The following is a 16,137-nucleotide window of genomic DNA, read 5'->3' as shown; positions in this document are numbered from 1 at the left end:
TCGAGACATGTCCTGGTTATAAAAAGGTTACGTTGGCAACGGGGTTAGGCAGAACCTGTAGGCCCATTTCACAACCTATGTAAACGTACAGGACGTATAGGTTTATGCTTGATGTAGTGGATACACGGACAAGGGGGGCTATAATCACTGATGTATCACTTCCTTGCCTGTTGTCTCTCAAATCATGCAGCTCACTGCCTTCAAGGCCTAGTCATTTTCTAAGACTGGCAGACTGTGCTGACATCTGGTGTAACAAGGCGGTATGGCATATCTGGCAAATAAATAATATCTCATATATATTATATGTCTCTGTAATTTTACTGTAAATGTCATCAATTTGGTATACATGATAGGACTGTCACTGACTGTCAGTTACTGCATAGGTTCCTAATGACAGCCATAGAGAGGTCAATCAGTTCTTGATCAATTGCTCGGTTGTTGATTGAGCATCCCTTATGGTCCATTTTCAAGCCCAACCAGGCCTGCGATGTCGACAACAGAACGTTTGACTAGTGGTTTGTTTTCGGCACGGCCTACTTTGTGTGTCAAAATGACAATGGTTTCGTTTTATTAACTGTACAATTTAATTATTTGGTCTCGTCTAAAACACAATTATTTGGCTGACGGCTAAATACCGCCAGGTGAGTAGCCCTCTAGCTAGCTGAACGCAATTAATGATTTGCTGATGGAAAGCCGTTGGCTAGCATTGGCTTATGGCCACCTCGCTAATGCTATAATATCTACATGCCCACGATTAATGGAATTTCTACTTCGCTTACTAAAGCTTTTATATTAGTCTATTAAAATGTTTGACATGTTAACCACATTAACGTTAGCTGTATAACTTTATAGTGAATGGTAGAGTTGCTGGTCATTGATGTACAAAAGTTAGCGGGAGCTAAGCTAACGTTGGCTGACTGTAGGTGTGTGTTCATTACGCCGATTCTACCTTTTACTCCAAACGGAAAACGTTTTGCCACGAACAATAGTTTCTATTAGGCGAATTCAGTTAGGACCCTTCCCGTTATTATTTTTTTGCTCCCGTTTGGTTCTTAAACGGTTTCCGTTGCAAGACGTAATGAACACACACACACGTAACTAGGATGCTTTGACTGAGCATAATCAGTAGCCGTGGTCCATCAGTATACGTTTATTTATAGTTGTCCAGCTAAAAACGACAAAAGGAGTGTAGCTAATTATGCATTTTACGCCTGTCTAGTTCTAATCTTCTGCCTAAAGCACTATGCCTGATTTGGTTATTTTTCAATATGGACAACTGATTCTGGACTGATGGACAACTTTCCATGTGCTATTCCATGCATTTCGTTTAATCAAGATCGATTGTTCATGTGAGTTAGTGTTAAATAGTTAGCTATCATAATGTAAACCTAGGTAACATATTGATTGTATGTTATGCATACCTGTCACAACCGGTAATCACAGGGAGAGCAACTTCTATTATGGCCCAGTAACTGATTCAACTAGTCAACTTTTTTCTCCATCTAGATCATGGACCTGCCCATTAAACCTGGCGCCAATCAAGTGGCAGACGTGGTGTTCGTCATCGAAGGAACTGCAAACCTCGGCCCCTATTTTGAATCCCTCAGAAAACATTACATACTACCTGCAATCGAGTAAGTGGACTTCAAATATACTTTTTGCTTCATTGGGTATGTACAATATCGCTCTGTGGAGTCCTGACTTGGTCCCTGTCCCATCATCACAGGTACTTCAATGGAGGCCCTCCAGCAGAGACAGACTTTGGAGGAGATGTGAGTCTTAATTAAACTTTGTTTTCTCCTTACGGTTATTACTATTTATTTAGTCTTTATTTAAGAAGGTATGAGAACAACAATGCCAATTCTCTCCTCTTCGTTCAGTATGGAGGCACACAGTATGGTCTTGTTGTGTTCAACACAGTGGACTGTGCTCCTGAATCCTACGTCCAGTGTCACGCACCAACCAGCTCGGCCTTTGAGTTTGTCTCGTGGATTGACAGCATCCAGTAAGATTTGTTTTTGTAATGCCATTTAGAAGGACATGTTAAGATTCGTTAGTATTAATCTTCCTTGATCAATGTGTAACTTTGTTTCTGTCAGGTTCATGGGAGGAGGAGCAGAGAGCTGTAGTCTCATCGCAGAGGGTCTGTCTGTGGCCTTGCAGCTCTTTGATGACTTCAAAAAGATGAGGGAGCAAATGTGAGTTCTTCTTTTATTACTAAACTCAGCATAAAAAAGAAACGTCCTCTCACTGTCAACTGCGTTTTATTTTTAGCGAACATGTTATGTTCATACAAATATTTACACAAGATTCAACCACTGAGACATAAACGGAACAAGTTCCACAGACGTGACTAACAGAAATGGAATAACGTGTCCCTGAACAAGGGGGGTCAAAACCAAATGTAACAGTCAGTATCTGGTGTGGCCACCAGCTGCATTAAGTACTGCAGTGCATCTCCTCATAGACTGCACCAATTGTGCTAGTTCTTGCTGTGAGATGTTACCCCACTCTTTCACCAAGGCACCTGCAGGTTCCCTGACATTTCTGGGGGGAATAACCCTAGCCCTCACGCTCTGATCCCAGGTCCTCTCTTCGCTGGCCATGGCAGAACACTGACATTCCTGTCTTGCAGGAAATCACGCACAGAATGAGCAGTATGGCTGGTGTCATTTTCATGCTGGAGGGTCATGTCAGGATGAGCCTGCAGGAAGGGAGGAGGACGTATTCCCTGTAACGCACAGCGTTGAGATTGCCTGCAATGACAACAAACTCAGCCCGATGATGCTGTGACACACTGTCCCAGACCATGACGGACCCTCTCCCTCCAAATCGATCCCGCTCCAGAGTACAGGCCTCGGTGTAACGCTCATTCCTTCTACAACAAACGCAAATCCGACCATCACCCCTGGTGAGACAAAACCGTGACTCATCAGTGAAGAGCAATTTTTGCCAGTCCTGTCTGGTTCAGCGACGGTGGGTTTGTGCCCATAGTTGTTGCCTATTGTGGACAGTCTGAGCACTGATGGAGGGATTGTGCGTTCCTGGTGTAACTCGGGCAGTTGTTGCCATCCTGTATCTGTCCCGCAGGTGTGGTAATCGGATGTACCGATCCTGTGCAGGTGTTGTTACACGTGGTCTGCCACCGTGGCGATCAGCTGTCCGTCCTGTCTCCCTGTAGCGCTGTCTTAGGCATCTCACAGTACGGACATTGCAATTTATTGCCCTGGCCACATCTGCAGTCCTCATGCCTCCTTGCAGCATGCCTAAGACACATTCACGCAGATGAGCAGAGACCCTGGGCATCTTTCTTTTGGTGTTTTTCAGAGTCCGTAGAAAGGCCTCTTTAGTGTCCTAACTTTTCAGAACTATGACCTTAATTGCCTACCGTCTGTAAGCTGTTAGTGTCTTAACGACCGTTCCACAGGTGCATGTTCATGAATTGTAAATGGTTCATTGAACAAGCATGGGAAACAGTGTTTAAACCCTTTACAATGAAGATCTGTGAAGTTATTTGGATTTTTACGAATTATCTTTGAAAGACAGGGTCCTGAAAAGGGGACGTTTCTTTTGTTGCTGAGTTTAGTAGACACACACACACACACACACACTAGCATATGTTTCTTGTCTCTATTAATCAGAGGTCAGACACACAAAGTCTGTGTGCTGCTGTGTAACTCTCCGCCATACCTGCTCCCTGCCGTGGAGAGTGTCAGCTATACGGGCTGCACTGCAGACAATCTGGTCAAGATCATCAGAGATGTAAGTAACATAGCACCTCTATCAGATAGACTACCCGCTGGGGCATTTTGGGGAATGATGTGACTTCTGTACTTATTAATGGCTGCTGATACCCCATAATAACCTCTTCCTCAGAGAGGGATTCATTTTTCTGTGGTGTCGCCACGGAAACTGCCAGCGTTACGGGTGCTGTTCGACAGGGCGTCACCAGTCGGGGGACAGGTCGACCCCCACCCAGACTACAGCCAAGACCCCTTCCACATGATCCTGGTTAGGGGTATCTCACTTCCTGGTGAGGAGCAGCACTCAAAATACTTGACAGAGAACAGATTGATTGAAGTCAGTATCGGCCCATCAAATTCTAAAATGTTTCTTTCTCCAGTGTCATCAGGGGGAGGATCTGGCCCTCTCAAACCAATTCTACCCCCTCAACAACTGCCTGTCAGTCAGCCTCCTCTTGGTCCCGCCTCGCAGGCTCCTCCACCAATAAGCACGGCCCATCCATATCAGGTACTGAAGATATGTTTTAACTTGGTAGCTTTTACCAGCCCGTCAACATTGGATTGACAGGCTCTTAGCTGACACAGTGTTCTCTCTCCCTCTCTTGCTGCCCTGTCAGCCCCCACCTTCCCTTAACGCGGCCCAGGCAGCTGCACAGATGGCTGTAGAGGCAGCCAACAACCAGAAGAGTCGCTGTGAGTACCAATAGCCTGCATTCTTCTATCCTCTGTCACCAGTATTGTTGATCATCAGCCCAGGTTGATTGTTAGTCTATTACAGGGGTGTTCACCTCTTACCCTACGAGGTCCGGAGCCTGCAGGTTTTCTGTTCTACCTGATAATTAAATGCACCAGGTCAAAATCAGTCCCTGATTAGAGGGTTAGAATGGGGGGGGACAGTACTGAACTGGCTTCGAAGTCCAGAGTTGAATATGAGGGGTCTATTATGTCTGTTTTTTTTGGCATCCCCCATCCAGTCCCAGGCATGGTCAATCCTGGTCCCCCATTCAGCGGTCAGTCAACTCTCCCATCTGTAGCAGGAGTGAAGTTGGCTCCCTCCAGTCAGCCCAGCCTATCCACAGTCACCATAGTTTCCACACCCATGTTGCCTCAGCAACAAGCCCCTCCCCCGCAGCAGCAACAAGTCCAGCCGCCAGGACAACCACAGCCCAATCAGCAGCAGCCGGTGCCCCCTCAGCAGCAGCAGCAACCCCCAGCCAATCAGCAGACGCCCCCATCCTCACAGCCTGGCATGGTGAGGCCTGTCCATATGTTATCATCATCTTCCCACAATACTCCACATCAATATTAAACTTCTTTGCCTCCAGTCAAGTTGTCTTTCTCTCCAGCTAACGCTTTCTCTTTCTCTCTCTCTCATTTTCTTCTGATAGCCTGGTGTGTCTGCAGCCCAAGCAAATCCGATTGGGGGACAGCAGCAAGGCGTTGCCAATAAGATTGTAGCATGGAGTGGGGTACTGGAGTGGCAAGAGGTGAGGGAAACTAGAACTTGGTGTAAACATGCTGCTGAAGAGGTCTATACTTCTTGTATTTGTGTGTTCAAGTCATCCTCTGACCTTGTAAAGGAATGTTATAAGATCTGCAACAAAGCTATTCTTGGAACTGATTGACTCAACTGTCATTGATTGTGACGTGAATAATCATACTATACCTTTGTGATGGATTTCACCTCAGGTCAAAGTGATGGAGTTACTTGACATGGTTGAACCTGTTGTAGGGGAACATGCATTTTAATGATCTAAAATACTAATCAACTCTGGAGATGTTTGTGTTTCCAAGCCATTTGAAAACCTGACTTGGTCAATAATCACTAAGTATTGACTGATTTGCACTACTTCTTCTGTGATACCTGTTGACCATGAAACTCTATCACACAACAATGTGCAGCAAGCCTACACACTGTAACCAATACACAGTTAGACCACAACATCCCCAAACACATAGACAATAGACATAGTATTGCCACAGGTCACTAAAGTGCATCTGAAGTCACGTATCAATAGATGCAGCATTCAGGTTAGATTTGTATATCTTCCTTGTTCAGGTCAGGATATTGCTGGATCATATCTTAGTCTCCTCTAATCCACGAGAGTCCTCCCAAATGCTGTACAGTACACATATAAAGAACCCATACATCTGGTCTTTAATCCCAACACAATGCAGTAGTAATGGTCAACAGGGACTGCAGCAGAGCTGACCAATCTGGGATTGATCCCCTGAAGATGAACGCTGCTGCTTATTTTCCTGTAGGATTGGCGCCATCCATCCTCTTCACAATGTTCCACTGGCAGCACTGTTTTGCATGTTGGGTTATTTCTAACATGGAGGTTTTTATTCAAACGGTGCCCCTGGGTGTAGGACTGAAGCCCTCTGGTCACTCTGTATGCTAACTTCCAAACCTCTCCTTCCATTTCTCCAAACATTCCTCTCCTCCCTCCCTACCTCCCCCACCCTCTCTCCATCCATCACTTCAGAAGCCCAAAGCCTCGTCTATGGATTCCAATACCAAACTCACTCGCTCCCTGCCCTGCCAGGTGCAAGTCAACCAAGGAGAGAACCTGTGAGTGTTTCACTGAAACTATCTTTGATATCATGCCAGTGTCAGCTGCACTGATTGGTCATTGTGTGTGTATTGCTATATGTATGGAGAGTTCTGATTGGTCATTGTGTGTATTGCTATATGTATGGAGAGTTCTGATTGGTTTGTTCCCTGTTCTTCATGACAGAAATGCCGACCAGTGGCCACAGAAGCTCATCATGCAATTGATCCCACAACAGCTACTGGTGAGAGAACCCTCTCTGTGTGTGTGTGGTGTATGTGTGTGTGTGTGTGTGTTCAGAAATTACTCGATGACATTGAGAATACAGACATCTAAATAAAGTCTTTCTCCCTCCCCAGACAACACTCGGTCCCCTCTTCAGAAACTCTAGAATGGTTCAGTTTCTCTTCACCAACAAAGATGTGGAGTCACTAAAAGGTCTTTATCGTATCATGGCCACTGGATTTGTAAGTCCAGCTCTTCTGCTTCACATGCTCTATTTTTGCTGCCATTTGTCCCTGTCCTTTTCTGTCTCAATATTCAATACAGTGGAGTCTCAACAATAGACATCAGCAGTTCCCTCCATTGTGCACTAGATGGACTAGGCAGATATAAATAGACTGCAGTAACACTCTGAGAACACTAGAGGGGGCACCATGTTCATCATTTAGTAAAGGGCTACAGAGATTTTCAACGCTGTCAGGCGTCATAGAAAAACTGCATGCAGCCTGTGAGATTTACCCAGGTCCGATTGAATTCAGGTCAGGTTGACTGGTTTTGTGTCACTTGAACTATGACGAGGGCTGTGACAGACTGACAGACAGTTCTGACCTATGTCCCCCCTCTGGCTGCAGGCGGGGTGCGTCCACTTCCCCCACAGCGCCCCCTGTGAGGTGCGGGTGCTCATGCTGCTCTACTCCTCCAAGAAGAGGATTTTCATGGGCCTCATCCCCAACGACCAGAGTGGCTTCGTCAACGGCATCCGACAGGTCATCACCAACCACAAACAGGTCCAGCAGCACCGCTCGGTGAGTCATACAGACACGGGTCATCAACAACCACAAACACTGCTCGGTGCGTCAGACAGACAGGTCCAGCAGCACCACTCTGTGAGTTAGGAGGGAATGAAGGGATTTAACCTGGAGAAAAGGGGGTAGTATACGCGCTAGTAACTGGAGCTATACTAGCCAGCACAGTGGAAGGGCTTCCCAAGAGCAGTCTTGGGCCAATGAGGTGGTCAATTTATATTTGCACTTTTTTAACTAGGCAAGTCGGTTAAGAACAAATTCTTATTTTCAATGATGGCCTAGGAACAGTTGGTTAACTGCCTTGTTCATGGGCAGAACAACAGATTTTCACCTTGTCAGCTCGGGAATTCGATCTTGCAACCTTTCGGTTACTAGTCCAACACTCTAACCACACCTGCGGAAAATGTTTTCCTGTTTGAGAGCACCGCCCCTTGTCATTTCTGGTTTGATCTCGATTATAGTCAACACAATTCTAACAACCGTTAGGATACCGTGTTTTCCTTCAGGTAAACATTTAGCGTGCGGATCTTGTGACAGAGAAACGGAATGCCTCAGTTACAAATCCAACCTGCCTGTGGTCTACATGACTTTATATCCTCACAGCCTTTCTGCTCCCATTATAGTTGATGCCGCCTGTCTACTCATGCTGCAAATTTAAGTGAAAAACATGTTAGACCGTGTGTATTTAGAGAAGACGGAGACCTTGTGTCCCATTACATATTCAAAGCTGCATTGCTAATGGAGAATTGCTATGGCAATCTCAACACAATTAAAATTTAAATTATTTGATCGTTGTTTGGGGTATTTTTTTTCTAGACGTGGCTCTAGAATAGTGTTACTGGTGATTAGATATGATTTTATAACCGTGAAAGACCCAAATTGAATATTTTCCCTGAACCATACAGATGACTTGATGTTAAAGGTCCAATGCAGCTGTTTTTCTCTCAATATCAAATCATTTCTGGGTAACAATTAAGTATCTTACTGTGATTGTATTCAATTATAATTATGGATGGGGTTAGAAATAATTTCACTATTCGAATAGTATCATGAATATTTGTCAGATATCTGGATATTCTAAATGCATGTGGTTTTTAAACTTTAACCTGAGCAGTGCTGCCTGAAGGAGAGAGGCTGGTGCACTATGCTGCAGAGGGGACAGTGTATGTGAGATGGAACCGGAGGGAGACAGAGAAGCGGTTATAGTTAGCTAGGCTAACAACAACCTACTTGTTCGTTGTAGCCTACCCCTACTCATTTCGCGAACTTGTAATTACATAATTTTATTCCATCTCGCATGTATTAGTAAACTCACTCCACTTTCTACACATTGAGACTCTTCACAGCTTTGATTGGCCAACATAAATAACAAGCTACACAAGAAGGATACCTCTTTTTTTCTTCTTCTGGGGAGCACGTCATAACTACATTGTAACGTTTGTTTCATTAAACTGTACAGAAAATGTTTTATTAATTATTTGAAATGTCACATTTAATTTGTAAAAGGCCGTTTCAGTGTTAAAATAGGCCTATATTGTTTTTTGTTGATAAAATGAATACTCACAAGTATTTGAATGCATGCACATCCCTAGTTAAAATTATCAAAAAATAGCTTTTTAGCAAAGAGCATTTTCTTAAGCTGTCTGAGTGGAGAGGGGAAAACTTAACTAGCTGTTATTGGCAGAGAGGTTTGGAACTCTCTTATTGGTCTATTATCTCATTTACTGCCTGGTGATATCACCAGGTAGGCCAAAACGCCAACCCACCAAAACAATATTTCAGATGGTCTTTTAAAACAGCTCAGACACTAAAAGAGCATTATCATAATTTTCATAGTACTATTCCAACCTCGGTGTGTAAAACAGTAAAATCACATTTTGACTGCACTGGGCCTTTTAATGTGTGCTCTGGGTGTTTTTAGGCAGGCTGCTGAGTTAAATAGGAAGTCCACAGGGAAGAGAGAGGAGAAAATAGAGGAGAGGAGACAGACAGCTTTTATCCTGAGAGACTGCAGATCCTAGATCAGGGGTGTCAAACTAATTTACCCCGCGGGCCACATTCTGTCTTCACTGAGGTCTGGAGGGCTGCACTTCAAATGGGTAATAATTCCTCTCCGTCAAAATGTGCAAAAATATTCCTCCATCACTTTTGGAATTTTCGATGCTCTCTGACTGTTAGCTTTCGTTGACTGTTAGCAAACTGGACAGAGTGAAGAGACTAAATGTAGGTCAATTATAATTTCTACACAGTTTTGATTTGGTTTTAGTCATTGCAATGTAAATTGAGATTGGTTTTCCCCCGAAAAAATATTATAGATAAAAAAAAACTGCAGGCAGGATTGAATCGTCTTGTGGCCTTGATTTTGACACGTCTTAGATGGTGCTGTTGTCTCATTCAGTGCCAGGATTAGACAGGTTAGGATAGGCAGGAATACCATTATAAGTATGTGTCACAGTTATAGGGATGTTGGTTACACATGTAAACCTTACATTAGAAAAGTAACCTTGTTGGTTCTCTTCTCCAGTTAGGTTCAGGAGGGCCGATGCCAGGGCCACCTGGCCAGGTTCAACCCAATCAGAACTTCCTCAACCGGCCGCAGGGGCCCATCCCTGTCTCCCATGGCAACGTGCAGCAGCAGGTACTGTGATTAATCCTGTGGTGTCTCAGCTTGTGCACTCCTCGTTTCCTCCCTCTCCCCTCACACACTCCTCCTGTCTGCATCTCCTGTTTCTATTGTCCCGCAATGACTGCATGTCCCGCAATGACTTTCATCTCCTACCCTTCTGCACCTTCTCTTCCTCCTCTTCTCTCTCTCCTCTGTTCAGTCTGTGGTGGTGGGCATGCCCTCTGTTAGTCAGGTCACTCTGATGGAGGAACAGCAGAGACAGGCCAACCTGGTGAGACTCACACACATATACACAAAAACTCTCACCCAAAATACATGTTAAAAAATGCACTGAACTTTACCAGGCACAAACTCTCCCTGTGCTCGTTTTGGCACCTGCCTGGTTGGTGAGCAGCTCCTCTCCACTCTGCATGTGTTGGCTACTCTCTCACACTGTCTCAATGGGTGCTCACTGCTACCAATATAGCCAGCCCAGCATGTTCTGGGTTCAGCGAGTTACATTGTTACATTCGGCCTGGCTCTTTTTAAAGTGAACCCGGTACACCGTTCCAATGAATCATATGTACAGTGCCTTCAGAAAGTATTCATAGCCTTTGACTTATTTCACATTGTGTTGTTACAGCCTGAATTCAAAATGGATTAAATGCTTTTTTTCTCACCCATCTACACACAAATACCCCATAAGGACAAAGTGAAAATGTGTTTAAAAATGTTAGCAAATTTATTGAAAATTAACTACAGAAATATCTCTAACCTAAGTATTCACACCCCTGATTAATACTTTGCCAAATGTGCTTTTACAATGATTACAGCTGTGAGTCTTTCTGGGGAAGTTTCTGGACTATACTATATTTGCCCATTATTCTTGTTAAAATTCTTCAAACTCTGTCAAGTTGATTGTTGATCATTGATAGACAGCCATTTTCAAGTCTTGCCATAGATTTTCAAGCCAATTTAAGTCAAAACTGTATCTAGGCCACTCAGGAACATTCATTGTCGTCTTGGTAAGCAACTCCAGTGTAGATTTGGCCTTGTGTTTTAGGTTATTGTCCTGCTGAAAGATGAATTCCTCACCCAGTATCTGTTGGAAAGAAGACGACCAGGTTTTCCTTTATGATTTTGACTGTGCTTATAGCTGTATTCAATTTATTTTTATCCCCAAAAACTCCATAGTCCTTGCCGATGACAGGCATACACATAACATGATGCAGCCACCACCATGCTGTAAAATATGAAGAATGGTACTCAGTTGTTGTATTTTCCCCAAACATAACACTTTGTTTTCAGAACAAAATGTTCATTTTCTTTGTTGCAAACAGGATGCATGTTTTGGAATATATTCTGTTGGACATGAGACTGAAAAAAACACCAGCAAATCAGCTCCAAGTGTTTTTAATTAAACTATTCCAATGTATAATAGAGAGATATATGTGATTGTGTATAAATGTAAGCAAGGTTTGAAATGATAATATTTTAGTCAAATATTATATCTGTTCGTGCTTCTTGCGGTCAATTTGAAGTCTACAAATTATTTGTTATTATGTTCTGGCCGCTGAAGAAAAAATCGTTCCGCGGCTGAATGTAGTTTATGATCCCTGCTGTACAGGTTTCTGTTCTCCTATCACAACCATTCAACTTTTTAACTGTTTTAAAGTCACCGTTGGCCTCATGGTGAAATCCCTGAGCATCCGGCTACTGAGTTAGGAAGGACGCCTCTATCTTCCTAGTGACGGGGTGTGTTGATACACCTTCCAAAGCCTATTTAATTGGGGCGGCAGGTTAGCCTAGTGGTTAGAGCGTTGGACTAGTAACCGAAAGGTTGCAAGTTCAATCCCCAAGCTGACAAGGTACAAATCTGTCGTTCTGCCCCTGAACAGGCAGTTAACCCACTGTTCCTAGGCCGTCATTGAATTTGTTACATTCTTGCCTAGTTAAATAAAGGTAAAATAAAATAAAAAATAACTTCACCATGGATATTCAGCGTCTGCTTTTTAATATTTATTTTATTATTATTTTTAATTTTTTTACACATCTACTAATCGGTGCCCTTCTTTGCGAGGCATTGAACAACCTCCTTGGTCTTTGTGGTTGAATCTGTGCTTGAAATTCACTCCTCGATTGTGGGACCTTACAGATGGTTGTACTGTATGTGTGGGGTACAGAGATGGTCTAGTAATTCATAAATCATGTTAAACACTATTATTGCACACAGTGAGTGCATGCAACTTATTATGTGATTTGTTAAGCCAAGTTTTACTCCTGAACTTATTTAGGCTTGCTATAAAAAAGGGGTTGAATACTTATTGATTCAAGACTTTATTTATTTCTTTTCTAAAAAATGTATAGAAACAAAATTCAATTTTGTGTGTAGATCAGTGACACAAAATCTAAATTCAGGCTGTAACACAACAAAATATGGAAAAGGGGAAAGGGGTGTGAATACTTTTTGAAGGCACTGTATTTAAAGTCTCACTCTACTTAGTGCTCTTATCTCTACAACCTTCTTCTAAACCTCTGACTCTCTGCTTCTCATCCAGATGACGATGAGAGCATCCGGCGCACCTAATCAGCAGCCGCCTGTCACAGGTGCTCCGCCCAACCAGGTCGCTCAGGGCGGACAGGCCCCACCCCAGGGTGCCATGCTCCGCCTTCCAAACCCAGGAGCTAATCCGCAGCTGCGCAGTCTCCTCCTCAGCCAACAGCAGCCAGTAAGAACACAACAGTTAACTCTACCAGCCTTGACCGTCATTCATGAAATACATTTGTTTTTATAGTGCATCGTCTTGTAGCCAGGGCTAGATCACCACTGCACACTCTAGAAAGGCTTCTAAATATGTAATACTCGTCTCTATTAGTTAATGATAATGAAGGCCCTACCTACTGTATGATTGATGGTAACCTAGGTGTTGTGTTCCTGTCTCTCAGCAGGGTGGTGTTGGTCACATGCAGGGCATGATGCCTCACCAGGGGCTGGGAGGGCAGCTGGTCCACCCTACTCCAGGAGCGGGCCCCCAAATGCAGGCCCAGTGGAGACAGCCCCTGGCAGGTTAGCTACAGCCATGGACCCTTTCACTCACATCACACACTGTAAAGACAGTTTGGAGCTACACATCAGTGCAAGGATTGGCTTTAGAATGCAATCTGTCATTAGGAAGCAATTGTTTCCTAATGATTGAGCTTTTGTGTGTAAACTGCTAAATTCAAAAGGGAGGGTGATTGAACATATCTCTCCCATCCGTGCCTATGGTTATCAGACTGAGACTGGGCTATATGGCGTTGACACCAGCTGCAGGATGAATTGAGGATGTCACAGATTAGAGTGATGCTGTCTCATAGAGTATGTGCATGGTGCCTTTCACTTTGCTGCAACCTGATAGCTGAACAGTTTAGACTCGCACTTCACATTCTTGGTTTTTGCTAAAGTCTGCTCGATAATGCTGTTTACTTCGTGCGTCGCTGACTCTACCTGTAACTCAACAGTAGTTAGTCTGTAGTTTATTACCACTGTGTTTATGATGATGTAATCAATGCACATGTTGCTGTCCCAGGTTAACTCTCTCCTCTCTCTCTCTCAGGTCAGATGATGATGGCTGCTGGTCAGAGGGGCCCTGGAGCCCAGCCCCCCGGGATGCCCCAGGTGTCTTCCGTCATGGAGGACGAGATTCTCATGGACCTTATTTGAGTTTGGACCCAAAAAGACTACATCCCCCAGCAACCAGCATTTTCAGTTTCATCATGGGGGCAGACTGGGAGATGTAGTTTTCCTAGTTTCTACTCTGGCTTTTTTTTTAAATTATTATTATTTTTTTATATATCAAAAGTTTGTACTGTAGAGTTATTGGAGGGGATGAGGGGAGGACATGCAAGCACCCACTCTCATGCATATGCACACACACAAACACACACCCTATCACACACCTAATGAAGCCAACCCAATGGGAGGACAGTGTTCATTACACTATTGTGTGCTTGTATGGAAACCTGTTTTGCATTAATTTAATTGTTTATATGAAATGTCTTTTTTATTGAGATTTAACTTTTTCTGAAGTTGTGTTTTTGAGCTATATTACGTTGTTTTATTGAGATGAAATACATACATTTTGTCAAGGAGCCAACCGATGTGTAGAGTCCTTTTTAAAAGTGAGTATACACATAGACCAGGGCTCTCCAACCCTGTTCCTGGAGAGCTACCGTCCTGTAGGTTTTCACTACAGTCCTGTTCCTGGAGAGCTACCGTCCTGTAGGTTTTCACTACAGTCCTGTTCCTGGAGAACTACCGTCCTGTAGGTTTTCACTACAGTCCTGTTCCTGGAGAACTACCGTCCTGTAGGTTTTCACTACAGTCCTGTTCCTGGAGAGCTACCGTCCTGTAGGTTTTCACTACAGTCCTGTTCCTGGAGAGCTACCGTCCTGTAGGTTTTCACTACAGTCCTGTTCCTGGAGATCTACCGTCCTGTAGGTTTTCACTACAGTCCTGTTCCTGGAGAACTACCGTCCTGTAGGTTTTCACTACAGTCCTGTTCCTGGAGAGCTACCGTCCTGTAGGTTTTCACTACAGTCCTGTTCATGGAGAACTACCGTCCTGTAGGTTTTCACTACAGTCCTGTTCCTGGAGAGCTACCGTCCTGTAGGTTTTCACTACAGTCCTGTTCCTGGAGAGCTACCGTCCTGTAGGTTTTCACTACAGTCCTGTTCCTGGAGAGCTACTGGTCCTGTAGGTTTTCACTACAGTCCTGTTCCTGGAGAGCTACCGTCCTGTAGGTTTTCACTACAGTCCTGTTCCTGGAGAGCTACCGTCCTGTAGGTTTTCACTACAGTCCTGTTCCTGGAGAGCTACCGTCCTGTAGGTTTTCACTACAGTCCTGTTCATGGAGAACTACCGTCCTGTAGGTTTTCACTACAGTCCTGTTCCTGGAGAGCTACCGTCCTGTAGGTTTTCACTACAGTCCTGTTCCTGGAGAGCTACCGTCCTGTAGGTTTTCACTACAGTCCTGTTCCTGGAGAGCTACCGTCCTGTAGGTTTTCACTACAGTCCTGTTCATGGAGAACTACCGTCCTGTAGGTTTTCACTACAGTCCTGTTCCTGGAGAACTACCGTCCTGTAGGTTTTCACTACAGTCCTGTTCCTGGAGAACTACCGTCCTGTAGGTTTTCACTACAGTCCTGTTCCTGGAGAGCTACCGTCCTGTAGGTTTTCACTACAGTCCTGTTCCTGGAGAACTACCGTCCTGTAGGTTTTCACTACAGTCCTGTTCCTGGAGAACTACCGTCCTGTAGGTTTTCACTACAGTCCTGTTCCTGGAGAACTACCGTCCTGTAGGTTTTCACTACAGTCCTAATCTAGCGCACCTGATTCTAATAATTAGCTGGAGCAAAAACTTGCAAGACTGTAGCTCTCCAGGAACAGGGTTGGAGAGCCCTGACATAGATTGATCTGTGCCTGAATGCCTCTTTCTGATAGTAGTCTGTCTGAATGTGTGTATTAACACTACAGCAGTGTGTGAGAATGACTAAAATAGACACACCGATATATAGTTTAAAGTGTGTTTCTGCCAAATGGTGTCAGTGTTAATTCTAACTACTCCAATATGTTGTGGAACCATACCGAGGCCTCCTGTGCCAAGTAGTTATACCAGATGGCGTCGCTTGGCCATGTTTTCCCTGGCATAATGCACAATCAGGCTGACCGCATGCGCACATGGCAGTGTCCACATATGTGCCCAAAATGAGCTTCACACGGCTAAAAACAGACTAAACACACACACATTGCAGACACTCGCATAACTCAACTCCATTAAATATTGTTGGCAATTAATCTTGTAGCGTGTATTATACACAGACACCTGTACTAACTGCACACAGTCCAGTGAGCTGTATACACATTCTGCAAAACGAAACATTATGTACACTTGAACCTTATTACCCCACAGACCAACACATTGTTAGCCCTGTGCAGATGCACAGACGGGAAGTGATGTCAGTCCCTGTCACCAGGGAGACGGAGATGGTTGCTTAGATACCATGACACTGGGTTCTTGTTTCTAAGCTTTTTTCCTCCACCTCTCCCTCACGTACTCACACAGACGGAAAGACAGAGACACTGACTAGTCCCCCAGTGGCTGGCGTTCATCTCTCATCTGCCTCCCTCCTTCCATCACTGGTCGACCCTGTGAGCTGACATTCTC

The 16,137-nt window shown here is 44.2% G+C and overlaps 1 protein-coding gene across 5 annotated transcripts; it reads left to right on the top strand.

Annotated features, from left to right (window-relative positions):
* Nucleotides 1-451: 451 nt before the first annotated feature.
* LOC110538613 (mediator of RNA polymerase II transcription subunit 25) lies at nt 452-14,067 on the top strand. Of its 5 annotated transcripts, none has more exons than XM_021625542.2 (21): nt 683-923; nt 1,337-1,349; nt 1,507-1,634; nt 1,727-1,772; nt 1,881-2,005; nt 2,100-2,198; nt 3,642-3,762; nt 3,877-4,033; nt 4,124-4,251; nt 4,388-4,436; nt 4,718-4,995; nt 5,132-5,230; nt 6,233-6,318; nt 6,485-6,542; nt 6,658-6,765; nt 7,153-7,326; nt 9,851-9,964; nt 10,152-10,223; nt 12,490-12,660; nt 12,878-12,998; nt 13,528-14,067. In XM_021625542.2, the coding sequence occupies exons 1-21, from the start codon at nt 856-858 to the stop codon at nt 13,632-13,634; spliced, it is 2,322 nt and encodes a 773-aa protein (XP_021481217.2). In that variant the 5' UTR covers nt 683-855; the 3' UTR covers nt 13,635-14,067. The 5 variants fall into 5 exon arrangements, with proteins under 5 accessions (XP_021481218.2, XP_021481217.2, XP_021481216.2 ...); XM_021625541.2 differs by having other exon boundaries at nt 4,361-4,436; nt 6,236-6,318; XM_021625540.2 differs by having other exon boundaries at nt 684-923; nt 4,361-4,436.
* Nucleotides 14,068-16,137: the final 2,070 nt, after the last annotated feature.

The sequence above is a fragment of the Oncorhynchus mykiss genome, chromosome 12, assembly GCF_013265735.2.
Source record: "Oncorhynchus mykiss isolate Arlee chromosome 12, USDA_OmykA_1.1, whole genome shotgun sequence".
NCBI lineage: Eukaryota > Metazoa > Chordata > Actinopteri > Salmoniformes > Salmonidae > Oncorhynchus > Oncorhynchus mykiss.
Note: the sequence above shows the minus strand (reverse complement) of the source record. Positions and strands in the feature narration are given on the sequence as shown.